Source organism: Bufo bufo, chromosome 2 (assembly GCF_905171765.1).
Source record: "Bufo bufo chromosome 2, aBufBuf1.1, whole genome shotgun sequence".
NCBI lineage: Eukaryota > Metazoa > Chordata > Amphibia > Anura > Bufonidae > Bufo > Bufo bufo.
Window position 1 is genome coordinate 256,588,156 of NC_053390.1, and position 16,145 is coordinate 256,604,300.

At 45.0% G+C, this 16,145-nt stretch overlaps 1 protein-coding gene across 11 annotated transcripts in view; it reads right to left on the reverse strand.

The window, feature by feature from the left end:
* Window positions 1-16,145, reverse strand: part of DEPDC5 (DEP domain containing 5, GATOR1 subcomplex subunit) — a 96,669-nt gene that overhangs the window by 38,918 nt on the left and 41,606 nt on the right. For 7 of the 11 annotated variants that reach the window (XM_040416437.1, XM_040416441.1, XM_040416435.1 and 4 more), the window contains exons 15-24: window positions 13,147-13,208; window positions 12,933-13,006; window positions 11,769-11,838; window positions 11,655-11,691; window positions 11,359-11,479; window positions 10,387-10,601; window positions 2,598-2,801; window positions 2,343-2,478; window positions 1,359-1,459; window positions 1,221-1,280 (exon numbers count right to left, since the gene is read on the reverse strand). In XM_040416437.1, coding sequence (XP_040272371.1) covers window positions 1,221-1,280; window positions 1,359-1,459; window positions 2,343-2,478; window positions 2,598-2,801; window positions 10,387-10,601; window positions 11,359-11,479; window positions 11,655-11,691; window positions 11,769-11,838; window positions 12,933-13,006; window positions 13,147-13,208 — 1,080 coding nt within the window. The remainder of the gene's footprint in view (window positions 1-1,220; window positions 1,281-1,358; window positions 1,460-2,342; window positions 2,479-2,597; window positions 2,802-10,386; window positions 10,602-11,358; window positions 11,480-11,654; window positions 11,692-11,768; window positions 11,839-12,932; window positions 13,007-13,146; window positions 13,209-16,145) is intronic. The other 4 variants (XM_040416438.1, XM_040416436.1, XM_040416442.1 and 1 more) reach the window with 2 other exon arrangements.

The window sequence follows — 16,145 nt, forward strand, 5'->3', positions numbered from 1 at the left end:
TCCATATGGCCATATACAGTGCTTACATTATCCTATAGCACACCTATACATGAATGTAATGGTACCTTTGTTATTTTCTATAGACTTGCAGAAGCTGGAAAAACGAACTTTGATTCGTATGCAAATGAGCACTCGCAAGTGCCCAGGGGCGCCGTTCACTGTGTTGGAGCCCAGGCTGCTCTGCCTTTTTTCATTGTTTCCCCGCCCCAGCCTCTGCATGTGTCCACCCTCCTATTCCCTTGCGTCATCCTTCGGTCCGGCCGAGATCCCATCGCTTTAACTACTGTGCATGCGCCGGCGAAACCAGCGGCAATGTGGCGTTTGCCGGCACATGCGCAGTAGTTAAAGCGATGCCATGCCCACAATGGGCATCACAGTGCGCATGCTCCGGCCCGGCGAGGCAGTGCACAGGCGCGGGATCTCGGCCGGACCGAAGGATGACGCAAGGGAATAGGAGGGTGGGCATATGCAGAGGCTGGGGAACAATGAAAAAAGGCAGAGCAGCCTGGGCTCCAACACCGTGAACGGCGCCCCTGGGCACTTGCGAGTGCTCATTTGCATATGAATCAAAGTTCGTTTTGCCAGCTTCTGCAAGTCTATAGAAAATAACAAAGGTACCATTACATTCATGTATAGGTGTGCTACAGAGCCATATAAGCACTGTATATGGCCATATGGAGGTGACAGACTCCCTATAAATATTAGACTAAAAATTAGCGCACTGAGCATAGGAACCGTATTAAAGGGCATCTGTCAGCAGATTTGTACCTATGACACTGGATGACCTGTTAGATGTGCACTTGGCAGCTGAAGACATCTGTGTTGGTCTCATATCCATATGTGCCCGCACTGCTGAGAAATATGAAGTTTTTATATATGCAAATGAGCCTCTAGGAGCAATGGGGGGGGGGCTATTACACCTAGAGGCTCTGCTCTCTCTGCAACTGTAATGGCAACGCCCCCTTTGCTCCTAGAGGCTCATTTGCATATATTAAAACATAATTTTTCTCAGCAATTCAGGCACATACGGACATGGCACCAACACAGATGTCTTCAGCTGTCAAGCACACATGTAACAGGTCAGCCAGTGTCATAGGTACAAATCTGCTGACAGATGCCCTTTAATGGGCAGTATGAATAGGAAGACAGATCATTTTACTAGGCGCCAAGTCACCCCTCCATTCACATGTCACATAAATTGTCATCTCCGCCCCACTCACTAGGTTCCGAACAGCAGAGCAGGCTCTCAGCAGGAGATTCTCTCTCTTTAGGGTTAGTAGCTGTAGTAAGAGAACAGGAAAGCATTAAATGCAAACAGTTATTAACACCGGTGCTATTCATTCCTATTCTGCTGTCACCTGTACTATGGATCCTTTGCCCATTCAATGTGGCACTTCCAGAGTACTCCTCAGTGCTCCCACAGGAGTTGGTGTCCAGTGGAGTTCGAGGACCCCCATGTCTACAAGGAAAGGACAGGCATTAATAAGAAATTGTTCTAGTGTCTATGCAGTGAGAGGAGACATTTTAAACATGCAAAAGGAATCTGTCTGGGGAAATGTGGGGCGGTATGCTGTAGAAGGAACATTACAGATTTGATTACACACTCCATATTCACGTTTAGATTTCATCAAGTTCCAACTATTTTGAAGGCCCTTCATATACCCCAGAGTATTGTGGGCTGGACCAGCCGATAATGTAATGTGTATCAGAGTCTACATTGCTCAACAGCTGAGGACAGTGATTGGCTGCACTTGTGAGGTGCCAAATCCAGGTGCGTCAAAGTACTTTGGATGGGTTCACATCAGGTTTTTGTCACCTGTTTAACGTATACAAAAAACGTATATGTTAATGGATGCTTTAGACTGATGACATACAGTGGCATCCGCTCACCATAGAGTTCCATCCTAACGTATACGTATTTTTACCGGACTCTGCAGGATACAAAAGCTGTTGTGCTTCGCTTTTTTTTTATCCAATGTATATGTCAAACGGATGGCAAAAACATGATCTCAACCCACCCTAAGTGACGTGTACAATGACGTGCCTGGATTCATCACCTCGCCGCTGCAGCCAATTATTGTCCTCAGCTGTAGACCACTGAGCGGAGGACAGTGATTGGCTGCAGAGGTCACGAGCCTTATCCAGGCAAATCATTGGTGCTGTATGAAAACAGAGGCGGGAATACTGGACCAGCACCGCAGAGAATGGCACTGGAGAAATGGGCCAGTATAGTTTAAAAAAAACATTATTGAGGTTGTCCAACCCCATTAAAGAAACACATCCACTAACAGTTCAGAGACAAGTTTGCAAGTTGACTCACCAGCCAACTTAACATCACTTACCTGCCAGTAGCTTCATGATATGCCAGCTCTAGAAGCTCTGCTGAGGAGTGAACTAATTCTCTTTGTCCACTCCCCTGCAGATCTGCCATGTTCTGACGTGTTTGGTGATGAATTTGTATGGCTTCTCCAGAAGGTCCTACGGAGAGTTATGCAAGTTATATTTTTTTACATACAGTAGCTAAGAACCCAACCAAAATATGAACAACTGGTCAAGACTCAACACCAATCAACGCTGGAAGTAATGGGTTTCCTTACCCACAGGAAATGTATGCATCCATCTCCGTCTATTAGATGTTAGCTTCATTGGCATGCGTGAAGGTGCAAAAGGGTTGATAAGAGCCCTCTGTGGATGGTATCCTCCAGGGCGGATGTGCAGCATTGATTCTGCACTCCCAACATGGAACCTGCCAGGTGCACTTGAGTCCCGCTGCTGAGATTCCATCATCCTCTCTAAAAAATCTGTAGGATAAAGAGAAAAAAAATGAAGTGCAAGCACCCCCTATACACAGAGATTAGAGATGAGCGAATCGAATCCCACGAAATGGAATCCCACGAAGTGGAATTCGATCAGAATTTCAGGATAAACTTGATTCGCCTTGAAGCCGAATCTCCTCATGCTTCGTGTTAGCGAATTGATTTCACTTGAAATAGTGTAAAAAACCAAAAAAATTCATACTTACCTCCTCCATTTGCTCGCAACGGGCCGCCATCTTGATTGAAGATCTCAGCCGAAATCCCGCGCGCATTGACGTATGACGTCATCATGCCGGCCATCGTGATGACATAATCTTGCGCCATGCGAGATTTTGCGCCAGATCTTCAAGCAAGATGGCGGCGAACGGCCCGTCGCGAGCAAATGTTTTTTTTACACTCAGATGCTGCGATCATGTATGAACGCGGCATCTGAGGGCTACACTGACGAGAGGCGACGCTATCGCAGCTCCCTGTCATTGCACCCACTACTTACAAAAAAATGCACTTCATGACGAAGGAATTCGTCACAAAGAAAATCTTTTTGTGAAATTCGGCGAATTAGCCGAATTTAACTTTTCAAAAATTCGCTCATCTCTAACCAAGATATTTTGCCACAAATTATCCAGTTGTCGTTTTGATTTATTCTTTCCAGTCAAAAAGGTTCGGTTTTCAATATTGAATACGGTAACCCTCTACGGTAGGTGTGCCATAAGTGACAGCTAGACATCCAGTAGAAAAAGCAGGAGCTGCTTTTACCTACTTATGCCTTCTCCATTGCTTCATACACAACTCTGCATGATCCTGGTTATGCTGTAGAAAATGGCCTGAAGCAGTTGTAACTGGGAGGTTAAAGGGACACTGACAGGCCTTCTGAGCATAGTTAGCTCTTTATATGCCCCCCTAGGTCTTATAATAAGTTCCCAATTCATATAAGTATTATCCCTGTGCGCATTATAAAACGTTAAAAATAATCTTTATAATCACCTCTTCTTTCTGCCCAAGGGGCGTTCTTTGCGGCGCATTTGTGCCCAGCCGCGTCCCAACTGCCGGGTCCTTAGACACGCCCATCTCATTAGTATTCACTTCGCTGGGCGGTATTTCTCAGTCCCCGACATTCGGAGATCATGTGCATGCGCCTGGCACCCTCGCTCGCCGGGATCACATTGCGCCAAGTGAATACTAATGAGATGGGCGTGTCTAAGGACCCGGCAGTTGGGACGCGGCTGGGCACAAATGCGCCACAAAGAACGCCCCTTGGGCAGAAAGGAGAGGTGATTATAAAGATTATTTTTAACGTTTTATAATGCGCACAGGGATAATACTTATATGAATTGGGAACTTATTATAAGACCTAGGGGGGCATATAAAGAGCTAATTATGCTCAGAAGGCCTGTCAGTGTCCCTTTAAGGTCTATGAATATGCTATAACTTTCAGTAATTGGAATTTTTATTTATTTTTGTAAAAGAGAAAAATAAAGGTGGCTCACTTGTTCACTATCAGGATGCAGGTGCTCTAATCAATATGATTCACCCAAATATAAAAAAATATTATGATTGGCACTCTCTCTGGAATCACACTCGAACGTTGAAATTTTATTTTTATTTTTTTATAAAACTGTATTAGGCATTTTTTTTTTTAACCATTTACTATTCCCATTAGGGGACAATGACAGGGGATCTTTTGATTGCTTCTATAATACAATGTACTGTTTATGCAGTACATTGTATTTTACAGTCAGTGCTATGCTGACTGGTACCATTAGGGTGCGCCAGAGAAGCACAGTCTGATGGGCATATATTGTAGGGAGGCCTGGGGCCTTAATTAGGCCCCAGACTCCCATGTGAAGACGTTGGCCCCATTTGATCTCATTTTCAGGGTGCCAATGGGAGACAGAAGGAGCCCCCTCTAAACCATTTAGATGCCACGGCAGCTATTGACCGTAGCAACCAAAGGGTTAAACGGCCTGGAACGGCGCTTCTGCTGATCCAAGCCATTAAAGAAGGAGCCCAGCCCTTATGTGAGAGCAGAGTCCCCACACCCTGCTGCACAGGAGACCCGTGCATCGCTTAGACAAGGTTGCCTTAAAAAGGCGGCATCCTAGCCTAAGGCCCAATAGTAACCACCATAAAAATGCATATTGGCAGTCACTAATGGGTCAAAGGGATATACTGTTCACAAAAAGTGATGGCATATAGCTAGGATATGAATCACTTTATGATCTGTGGAGGTCCAACTGTCAGGCCCTTCAGCGATCCTTAAAGGGCTTCTTCGGGAATTAAGAAAATTAAAATACGTAAATATTTCTTTATATTCCCAAATAACTTTTATTAATTATAATGGCTTGTTTTGTCTGGGGAGCAATCAGGGGAAATAAAATGGCCGCCGTCCTATTAGTCCACACAAAACCTGTCCTAATTACAGAAGAGGACAAGTTACTTCAGAACACTAAGCTACAGAGCTGCCTCATCCTCCTCTCCGCTCTGCTTGTCAGGGATTATGATCCAGAATATAGATAATAAGAACTTTAGCTGAATCTCTGTAGGTATGGAGTTCATGAGGAGACATGAAGTACAGAAAGGAGGTGGAGGTGTAGTAATGAGCAGCAGCACTTGTATGCAGTCTCCATTACCACAGTCTGTCCTGTCCGTCCTCTCTGTACTTCATGTCTCCTCATGAACTCTATTCCTACAGAGATTCAGCTGAAGATTATATTAAACTGTATTCAGGATTATAATCCCTGACAAGCAGAGCAGAGAGGAGGATGAGGCAGCTCTTTACCTCAGGGTCCTGCTGTGTTATTAGGACAGATTTTTGGTGTACTAATAGGACAGTGACCATTTTATTTCTCCTAATGATTGCTCCCTAGACAAAAGGAGCCATTATAACTAATGAAAATAATCTGGGCATATATTTGTAATAAAGTAATATTTAAGTATTTTCATTTTCTTAATTCCCGGAGAACCCCTTTAAGTCCCCTTTACATGGACCGATAAGATCAGGAAAAAGTTTATTCCCTGAAGCATTTTATTTGTTGGTCAGGTGATCAGTGGCATATTCAGACAGAGCAATTATAAGCCCATGTAAAAGGACTTTAAGAATGAAGGGGCTGCAGTGTTAGGCCTCATGCACACGACCGTTGTGTGCATCCGCATCCGTTCCGTCATTTTTCACAGTTTAGCGGAGGTCCCATTCATTTCTATGGAGCTGTGAAAAAAAACTGATAGTCCTCAGTTTTTTCTCCGCGTCCGTGATCCCAGTCCGTCAAAAAAATATAACCTGTCCTATTCTTGTCAGTGGAAAACGGAGGACGGACCCATTCAAGTCAAAGGGTCCATCAAAAAAAACTAATGCACAACTGGTATGTCATCCGTGTCCGTTTTTTTCTACAAGACCTTGGTGCAATAAAATTACACTTTTCATTAACCTTCCGTTTTTTTCCCCCTGTCAGACAAAAAAAAAGGAAGACACAAGGAAACACAACTGAAGCAAAATCGGACACGGACCACTGAAGCCAAATCACTGACAGTGAAAAAACACTGTTGTGTGCATGAGGCCTTAATGTGTTGCAGTTCCTGGCACATTCGGTGGCTAGCAGCACTGTTCTGAAGGCAAAATGCTAAAAAAAAAAAAAAACTCAGTCCCTTAAAGGGAATGGGTCATCAGAAAATTACCCACTGTTTAACCCCTTTAGGACCCTCAGATTTTCCATTTTTGTGTTTTAGTTTTTCACTCCCCGCCTTCCCATAGTCCTAACTTTTTTATTTTGCCATTAACATAGCCTTATAAGGGCTTATTTTTTGATGGACAAGTTGTACTTTCTAATGGCACCATTTACGGTTGCATACCATGTAGTAGGAAGCGGAAATTTTTTTTTCAAATGGGGTAGAACTGGGAAAAAAATGCAATTCTAATAAAGGTTTTTATTTAATTTTTATTACACTGTACACGATGCGGCCTGTTATTGACCTGCTATCTTCATTCTCCAGGTCATTATGGTTAAAACGATACCACACTTGTATTTTTCTTTAAATACTGAAAAAAAAAAAAAAAAAAACATTTTTATAACTATATTCTGACCCCTATAACTTATTTGTAGTTATGTGTACGGGGCTGTGTGAGGGCTCGTTTTTTGTGGGACGATCTGTTCTTTTCAGTTATATCAATTTGAAGTGTGTGCGACTTTTTGATCACTTTTTATAAAAAAAAATATTGGGTAGTTGAAGTGACAAAAAATGCAAATTGGCAGTTTTTTTCCCCCCCGTTACGCCATTTGCCATTAATATTGTTATATTTTAATAGTATGGGCATTTTTCGCACAGGGAGATGCCCATGATGTTTCTTTTTTTATTTTAAGGAAAGGGGGGTGATTTGAACTTTTAGTTTTTTGTTTTTTTTTCTCATATTTGTAAAAAGCTTTTTTTTTTTAACTTTTTTTAAGTCACTTTGGGTGACAATAACTGCCAATCATTAGATTGCCCATTGTGCTCATTGATGGCTATATAGCCATCGTTGAACACTTCATTTGCACTATACCAATACAATGGTGCCACCTAGTGGCCTGTATTGGTATATTCCTGAAATAGGCTCCGAAGCCTGCTTGAAGCTTCGGGCTATTTCAGCAATGCAACAGGTTCCCCGATCTCAGCCAGGTAATGCTGTTACCGGAACGGAAACGCGCGACTTCCACTTCCAGGCTGACCAGATGCCGTGGTCACATTTGACTACGGCATCTGAAGAGGAAAATGTATACGATCAGCTTTATGGCTGATCGCATACATGTGCCGCGGGTCTCTGCTATTTAAAATAGCAGAAACCCGGTGGCTATGTTGCCCACTGCACGTGAAAGCGGGTACCATGTTTATGGACCGGACTTCCGCCGTACATATACGGCAGAGGTCCTTGAGGGGTTAAATCAAGTTTTTCTGTTAAATCTATTTTAAATATTTTTTTGGTGATGTTCCTTTTAATTTTTCATGTCACTGTAAATAAAAAAAAATAAAAAATCCTGCAGTTTTTGCACTGGCTACTAAGCCTAATAATAAGCGCCACGTCTTGGTCTGTACAAATCACCACAGGCAGGATTACAATAAGAGATATCACTTCTATATATACTGTAGATAACACAGGATCCCCCATTTACAACAGGTGATTGTCACAGTTTATCTGCTCCTTTCTTGAACAATGACCTCAGCACAGGTCACAGAGGTCTAGAAAACTCTCCCATAGAAGTCAGAGGTCCCCTTCAGGCCATGGTGTCTGTGGACTATGAGGCTGCTATAAAGCATGTCTCTGGCAAGATGGCTGCCCCCACAGTCAAATAAACTACTGAAAAATGAGAAAGAACACCTGGAAAACTTGATGCGATTGAGCGGAGATTGACAAAGTATAAAATAATAGTGGAGCTTGGTCAATGATCACACAACCAAGGCGGTGCACCCTTTATTTTGGGTTCTGCAGTAGGGTATATATTGAGGCAGGGTCACATTAATACTGGGCAGCATCTCCCATTGCTGTGTTACAGGCTGCCACTCTGCCATGGTAATGGTCATACAGATGCTGGATATCCTCCTGTGGTATGTCATTCCAAGCTCTTTCAACTTGGACCCATGGTTCTGCCAACTAGTTGGCTGCTGTGCTTGGTAGATCCGTCACCCCATCCAGTCCCAGACATTCTTGAGGGGGAAGAGATCTAATAATCAAGCTGGCCAGGGGAGCTGCCGAATACCTTGAAGAGCACGTTGTGTAGCACAGGTGTGTGGGCTGGTGTTATCTTGCTGGAACACCACATCTCCTAACTGGATAATAAAAGGTAGTTGGTCAATGCGAGCTCTGATAAAGCCATAATTTGCCCCAAAGCAGAACCCGCCTTCATCACTGAACTCTACAGGACACACAGGAACAACAGCAGGTGTCATGGTGCGGGGAGCCATTAGCTAGCATAGCTGTTCCCAACTGTTATTTATGGAGGGAACATTGACCAGCCTTTGGTATGTCCAGGGCATTGCAGAACCAGTCCTAATGCCTTTCTTGACTCATTTAGGAGATGTGGTGTTCCAATAAGATAATGCCAGCTCACATACTGCCCCTACTACACAACATGCTCTTCAATGGTATCCAGCAGCTCCCCTGGCCAGCTCGATGGTCAGATCCCTCCCTCATCGACAATGGCTGGGACTGGATTGGGCGACAGGTATCTCATGCATGGCAGCCAACAACCATTTTGGCTGAACTACAGGTCCAAGTTGAAAAAGCATGGAATGACATACCACAGTAGAATATCCAGCATTTATATGACTATTACGATGCCAGAGTGGCCGTGTGTATACCAGAAAAGGGGAGATGCCACACAGTGTTAATGTGACCCTGCCTCAACATAAATTCTGCTGCAGTACCCAAAATAAAAGGGTGCACCACCCTGGTTGTGTGATCATTGACCAAGCACCACTAGCAGTTTATACTTTGTCACTCTCAGCTCAGTCGCATTTTCTTATTTTTCGGTAGTATAGAATGAAAAGAAAAAAAATCTACAAATCAGAAAATAAAAACAAATTAGAAAAAAAAGATACATGTCAATATCTGGTTTTAACTGGCAGAAAAAATTGTAGGCGACGCATTCCCTTTAGAAAGGGGTCACAGATTGTTACACAATGTACATATTTGACATCACTATCCATGGAAGGATTACACAATTACTTTTTGCCTAAAAAATTCATGATATTTTCTCCAATTTTAAATATAAAGAGAGCCTAAGGCTACTTTCACACTGGCGTTTTGGCTTTCCGTTTGCGAGATCCGTTCAGGGCTCTCACAAGCGGTCCAAAACGGATCAGTTTTGCCCTAATGCTTTCTGAATGGAAAAGGATCCGCTCAGAATGCATCAGTTTGCCTCCGATCAGTCTCCATTCCGCTCTGGAGGCGGACACCATAACACTGCTTGCATCGTTTTCCTGGCACACAACGCAAGTCAATTGGGAAGGATCCATTTTCTCCGACACAATCTGGCACAACAGAAAACGGATCCGTCCCCCATTGACTTTCAGTGGTGTTCAAGATGGATCCGTCACGGCTATAGAAGACATAATACAATCAGATCCGTTCATGACGGATGCATGCGGTTGTATGATTGTAACGGAAGCGTTTTTGCAGATCCATGACGGATCCGCAAAAAACGCTAGTGTGAAAGTAGCCTTACCTGTCCTTCAACAAAAGACAACATCAATAAAAAACAAAAATGTTGGCCTAAATGAAATCGAAAAATAAAAATGATTTAGTTTTGTACCATTCTTGGTGGCTTTATGGGCCTAATATGATGCCATCATAAAATGCTGAAACAGACCATCTCCTAAGTGCTTAAATCACATGCAGTGAGTCAGAATGAGTGGGCTGACGAGGTTTATGGGAGAATGTAACTATGACAATGTTGCAGAAGCTCAGGAGTGTAAGCAAGGACAAAACACATCTGCCAGTAGTAATACGTGTGAGCAATATTAACTCCCTATACAGGTTTCACCACAAAATTTGATGCAAAATCCACTACAGATTTTTCATAATATGAATGGACATTCATACCTCTATTACTAGTATAGCCCAGAGAGCTACTGGCCTCATACTGATGGAGATGTGGCCGAGGAATGAGCAGTATGTTGGAGATTTTGCCTAGAGAACTTTCATCTGATGTTTGACTCCGTCCCTCTTCAGATGGAAATGGACGACTCTGCTGTGATGGGCTACAGGAAGTATCATAAGAACAAGAACTTTTCCGTGTCTGAGCCTCCCTCACAGGCCTGTGCGGAAAAAAATGGTCTAGTAATGGACACTTGCATAAATCATCATAAAATGAAAATATAGATTTGACTAATAAAGCAACACTAGATAAAGGATGACATGTACATAACACGCCTTGTAAAATGTCACATACTAAAATCATAAAATTATTGAGGTTTCTTTAGAAGGGTACATTCACACGGAGCAGTCAAAATCCACCGCATACCCTGTGGCAGAAACCGCTGCATGTCCCTGCTTGGCATGGTCGTGGCTTAAAACCACCGGCCTTGGAACTGAAGCTCAGCCTCCCATAAAAAAAAATAGGAGGCAGTCACCAAACAGCTGCCGTCAGAATTTTGGAGCGGTATCTGCACCAAACTTCCCCCGGATGAACAGGCCCTAATTGATATTTAGGCTGGGTTCACACCTGAGCGTATTCGATAAGCGCTTTTTACAGGCGTTTTTACCGGGCGTTTTTGAGGCGTATTTTGGGGCGTCTTTGTATTTTGGAAACGCGCGTAGTACGCGCGTTTGTGTGATTAACCACAGAGGCATCCAATGAAAAACTGCCACAATACGCGCGACAATACGCCCCAAAGAAGCTCCTGTACTTCTTGGGGCGTAGGGCGTTTTACAGCGCGTTCGTACGCGCTGTAAAACGCTCAGGTGAGAACCATGCCCATAGGGAAACATTGGTTTTTGCCTGTTGAGCGTTTTACAGCGCTGTAAAACGCTCTGGTGTGAACCTAGCCTTAAGAGTTACAGTCTTCTGGTCACCTGAAGGTTGTAGTGCGCTGTGCTCTAGAGGGACCAGGCAAACGAAACACCATAGAATCATAGGCATCATAGTCCACTTGTATGGGCAGGGCATTATCCGTCTCTTTGGGGCTTCCAAGTGCTTGAAAAAGAAGAGTACATGATAAATAAGAAGGAAACAAAAACTGCACACGGTAGACTTCAATCTGAAATAAACAGAATCTGGAATTCTTACAGCAAAATTAAGTAACTCGTTAATAAAGGGACACGTGTAAATGTGTAGGAGAAAGACAAACAGAAATATATGTAAAACATACATGACTCTCTTCCAGTCCGCCCCTTCTCACTGACCACCTAAAAGAAAAGGACACAAAATTCATGAAAGAAATACCTACAACACCTAAAGCTTATGATATGCCCTTTCCAGTTACCTTACGAGCTGCCAGCTTGATGCGTGGGGTAAAGGTGTTATTCAAGGGTTGACTCTGCGATGAGTAGAAGCTGAGAAGAAAAACAAGGTCAGAAAATGTCCCAGTTTTAGCAGATGATCTGATGTGACGCCATATAATCTCTTTCTCTTAGGGACTATTCACATCATGTCTCCCCCCCCCCCCAAAAAAAAAAGAAAACTTCTAGACGTAGACACTAAATGTGTGCATAAGGCTCCATTAGTCAGACAGGGGCACAAAGAGTATCCTTCTGCCATGAGTCTGGCTGGTATACGTCAGTATACTGCAAAAAAAAACCAGCATGTAATAGCATAGCATAGCAGACTGCGCTATTCCGTCCTGCGTGGTCCTGAAAAAAAGATCAGTTTGAAGAGTCTATAGTAGACTATAGGCGACAGAATGCAGCGGGAGTACTAAGGGCCGCCCTGTCCACCCGCACACACAAACTTATAATTGCTCGGCTCTTGTCAGAGAGAGTTATTAGAACACATCCGTCAGCAGATTTGTACCTATGACACTGGCTGACCTGTTACATGTGCACTTGGCGGCTGAAGGCATCTATGTTGGTTCCATGTTCTTATAGGTCAGCATTGCTGGGAAAAATGAAGTATTGATATATGCAAATGAGCCTCTAGGAGCAATGCGGGCGTTGTCATTACACCTAGAGGCTCAGCTCTCTCTGCAACTGCCGTGAAGTCTGCACTTTGATTGAAAGGACCAGGCAGTGTAACCATGATCAGGCCTGGCCCTGACTTCTCCTTAAGTCCATCAAAGAGCAAAGGGCGCAGCAGTTGCAGAGAAAGCAGAGTCTGTATGTGTAATGGCATGGCCCCCGTTGCTCCTAGAGACTCATTTGCATATATTAAAACCTCATGTTTCTCAGCAATGCAGGCACATATGAACATGGGACCAACACAGATGTCTTCAGCTGCCAAGTGCACATCTAACAGGTCGGCCAGTGTCATAGGTACAAATCTACTGACAGATGCCCTTTAAGCCTTCCAACTCTAAATCCCCCTGTGGAGAGGAGAAAAGTATGTCTGGGTGATGTATCCCGGGATATGTTGCAGCCTTCAGGTGTCCACACAGCGTATACCTTTGAAGTAAGGCTGAAAACGTGATGTGAATCCAGCCTTATGTGCTCACCTGTGATTGATCCAGTGTGGGATGTTATAGTCATCCACAAGGCGCGAGTCTCCGGAACTACTCTTATTGTGCAACTGAAATATAAAATGCATGTTACACGTTCATCCAAAGCCAGAAAAGACAAGTCTGCGTTTATTCTCCAGGACCAGTGCCTCTGCTGACCTTTACTGGACACATTACACAGACAAGAGTGACGCTGTGTCCAGAATATTACCTTGAAGAGTGGCACAGCGTGGAGCGGCTGTTCTCCCATACACACTAGGTCTACACCAATCCCTAGAATGATATACAATTTGAGGTAAATGACAGGCAACAAAAATATATTTTTAATCTTCCATACATATTCATTTAGTCCATTTTCTGACTGTTTGCTAACTTTGAAAGAACTTGAAAATTCATAAGAAAAATCTTTATTAATATACAAAGTTTTTGGGCCCATGGATTGCCTATGCAGCCTCAATATGGATAGATATTCACATTCAGCAATCTCTAGCACTCCAGCTGCTGTGAAACTTCAACTCCCAGTAAACACACCTGCCTGTCTGGGTAGAAACCATGCTGACAGTTGTAGTTTCACAACAGCTGGAGTGCAGGAGGTTTCTGAACCCTACAATATTTCTAAGGGACTGTTTGCCGTGTAATCTTGGGACACGAACACCCGCACCGAAATTTCAGCGACAGCCGTGTGTTTTTTTAAAAAGTGGTTTCTTCCTCCTATTCATTTCAGTTGGAGGCAGCACTGAGAATCGTGGTGGCTTAAAGCAGGGCTGCGCCAAGAAGGGACATGACTGTTCTTGGCGTGGCAGCAGCTTCAAAGGGAGTCTGAAACCCACCGGACCAGTTTTAAACAGATCACATTGTTCAGTGGGGTACAAAGACACGACACAGATGTTACCTGTGTTTAGTTTTTCAGATGCCTCAAATCTCCCAAAAAAGTAGTTATCATATGCTAATGAGCCGTCGCAAGTGCCCAGGGGCGGAGAGTTTTCTGAAAGGGCCCAAGTTCCCCCGCCTCACTCCTAACTCCGCCCCTCAGTAAGCACAGGCCAGCCCTGTGGCTCTGTGACATCATATTTCCCTATAGGCCGTTCGCGCATCGCTGCCAGGCCCGGGCATGCACAGTTTTCTACCCACTGCGGGCAGAGGCACAGAGATATGCAGTGCGCATGCGCTGATTTCACGCCAATAACTGGACCGGCAGTGATGTGCGAACGCCCTATAGGGAAATATGATGTCACAGAGCCACAGGGCTGGCCTGAGCTTACTGAGGGGTGGAGTTAGGCACGAATGAGGAAGGGGAACTTGGGCACTTTCAGAAAACTCTCCGCCCCTGGGCACTTGCGAAGGCTCATTAGCATATGATAAAAACGAGATTTTTGTATAACTTACCAGTAAAATCTCTTTCTCGCTCTTTCCTTGGGGGACACAGAAGACCTTGGGTATAGCTCATCTCCATAGGAGGCGTGACACTAAGTGAAAGCTGTTAAGCCCCTCCTCCACAGCTATACCCTCAGCCTGGAGAGAGAGACTGCCAGTTGCGTGTCCAAGCAGTGAGAAAAGGCAAAGTCCAACAAGGAACCAACAAGCCAACTACCCAACGGGTAACACAAACTCGGAAACCGTGTAGAGAAAAACAATGAATGGGTGGGTGCTGTGTCCCCCAAGGAAAGAGCGAGAAAGAGATTTTACTGGTAAGTTATACAAAAATCTCGTTTTCTCGCCCAGTTTCCTTGGGGGACACAGAAGACCTTGGGACGTTCAAAAGCAGTCCAAAAGGGGAGGGACCACAGCTCCAAGGCGAAGCACCCGAAGGCATCAAGGAACCGCCGCCTGCAGACCCAGGCGGACCAAGGCAGCATACGCCGAAGCCAGAGTATGCACCCTGTAGAACTCTGTAAAGCGTGCACGGAAGACCTGTGGCCGCCCTGCTCAAATGCATGGCCGAAGCCCAATGTCTCCGGCCCAGGAGGCACCGATCGCTCTGGTGAAATGAACGGTGACAGCAAAGGCAGAATCCTGCCCTCGGTGCGGTAACCTCAGCAATAGCCAATCTGATAAGGCGGAGGAAAACCACCCTGGAGTCCGTCAACTCTAAGCGCGGACCTCCAGGAAACCCAAGAGACCAAACGTCGACAAGAGTCGGAGATCTCCAAGTAAAACCGGCAAGGCCCAAACGTCGTCCAAATCGGTGAAGTGTTGAAGCGAAAGGCAAACACCACCTTCAGAAGGAAGGAACGGGATGTAGAACAGCCCTGTCCTGGGAAAAGACATAAGGCTCAGAACAAAAAGGGGCCATTCAGGCACCAGTCAGAGACACGACTGATACGGAAACACAACCGTACAGGACAGACGGGGTAGAGAGAACTTCTGTAACGGCTCCAAGGACAAGATTGGAGCACCGAGAGCTCAGTATGAAGTTCCCAGGGCGATACCGAAGGACAGTACAGAGGAACCAAAGAGCCATTTCGAGTAAGAAGGTCTTGACAGGCCCAGAGGGCCGGGGAACGCTGGAAGAGGAAGAACAGCGCTGACACTTGACACCTCAAGTAAAGGAATCCCAGTCCCAGGTCCAGGCCGGACTGGAAAAAAGACAGAACCATGGGGAGAGAAAAGGTCAGAGTGGGGAATGCACAGCTTCCCACAGAACCCCAGACAAAAGAACCATAAGTCTTACGACAGATCCTGGACGAAATACAGCCAGGAGCGGACAGTAGCAAACCCGCTGGAGTCGCCTGGCAAGCGGGCGAGAAAAAAAAAAACTAATGTGATCAGGCGCAGACTAGTAACACGGGCAGAAGTCGACAACACTGGTCCCGTCGGCCCCCGGGCAACGTTGTCCCGTATCCACCCTAGCGGGGGAGTAGAAGGACAGACTGAAAGGAACCAAAGGGCCCGCCCAGCATCCGCCAGATGCCAGGACAAGACAGGCTAAAGTCCATGCTGATGTAGCCATGTTCTACAGTCCCGGTGTGGGAGATCAAAGGACAATCTGGACCGAAAGGTAGTCCCCCCAAGTTACCGAGAAGGTAAGTCTACAGCAGGACCATTGACTTAGAATGTACCACGCAATCTGCACTCAGCGGGAGGACAGAACGCGGTAGACTCGGTAAATAGGCACAGCTAATACAGCCAGTGTGGACAAGGGAGACAGTACGAGGCCAAAAGGAACACCGGAACCATCCACATGAACAACCATGCTCTCCCCAGAGGGGA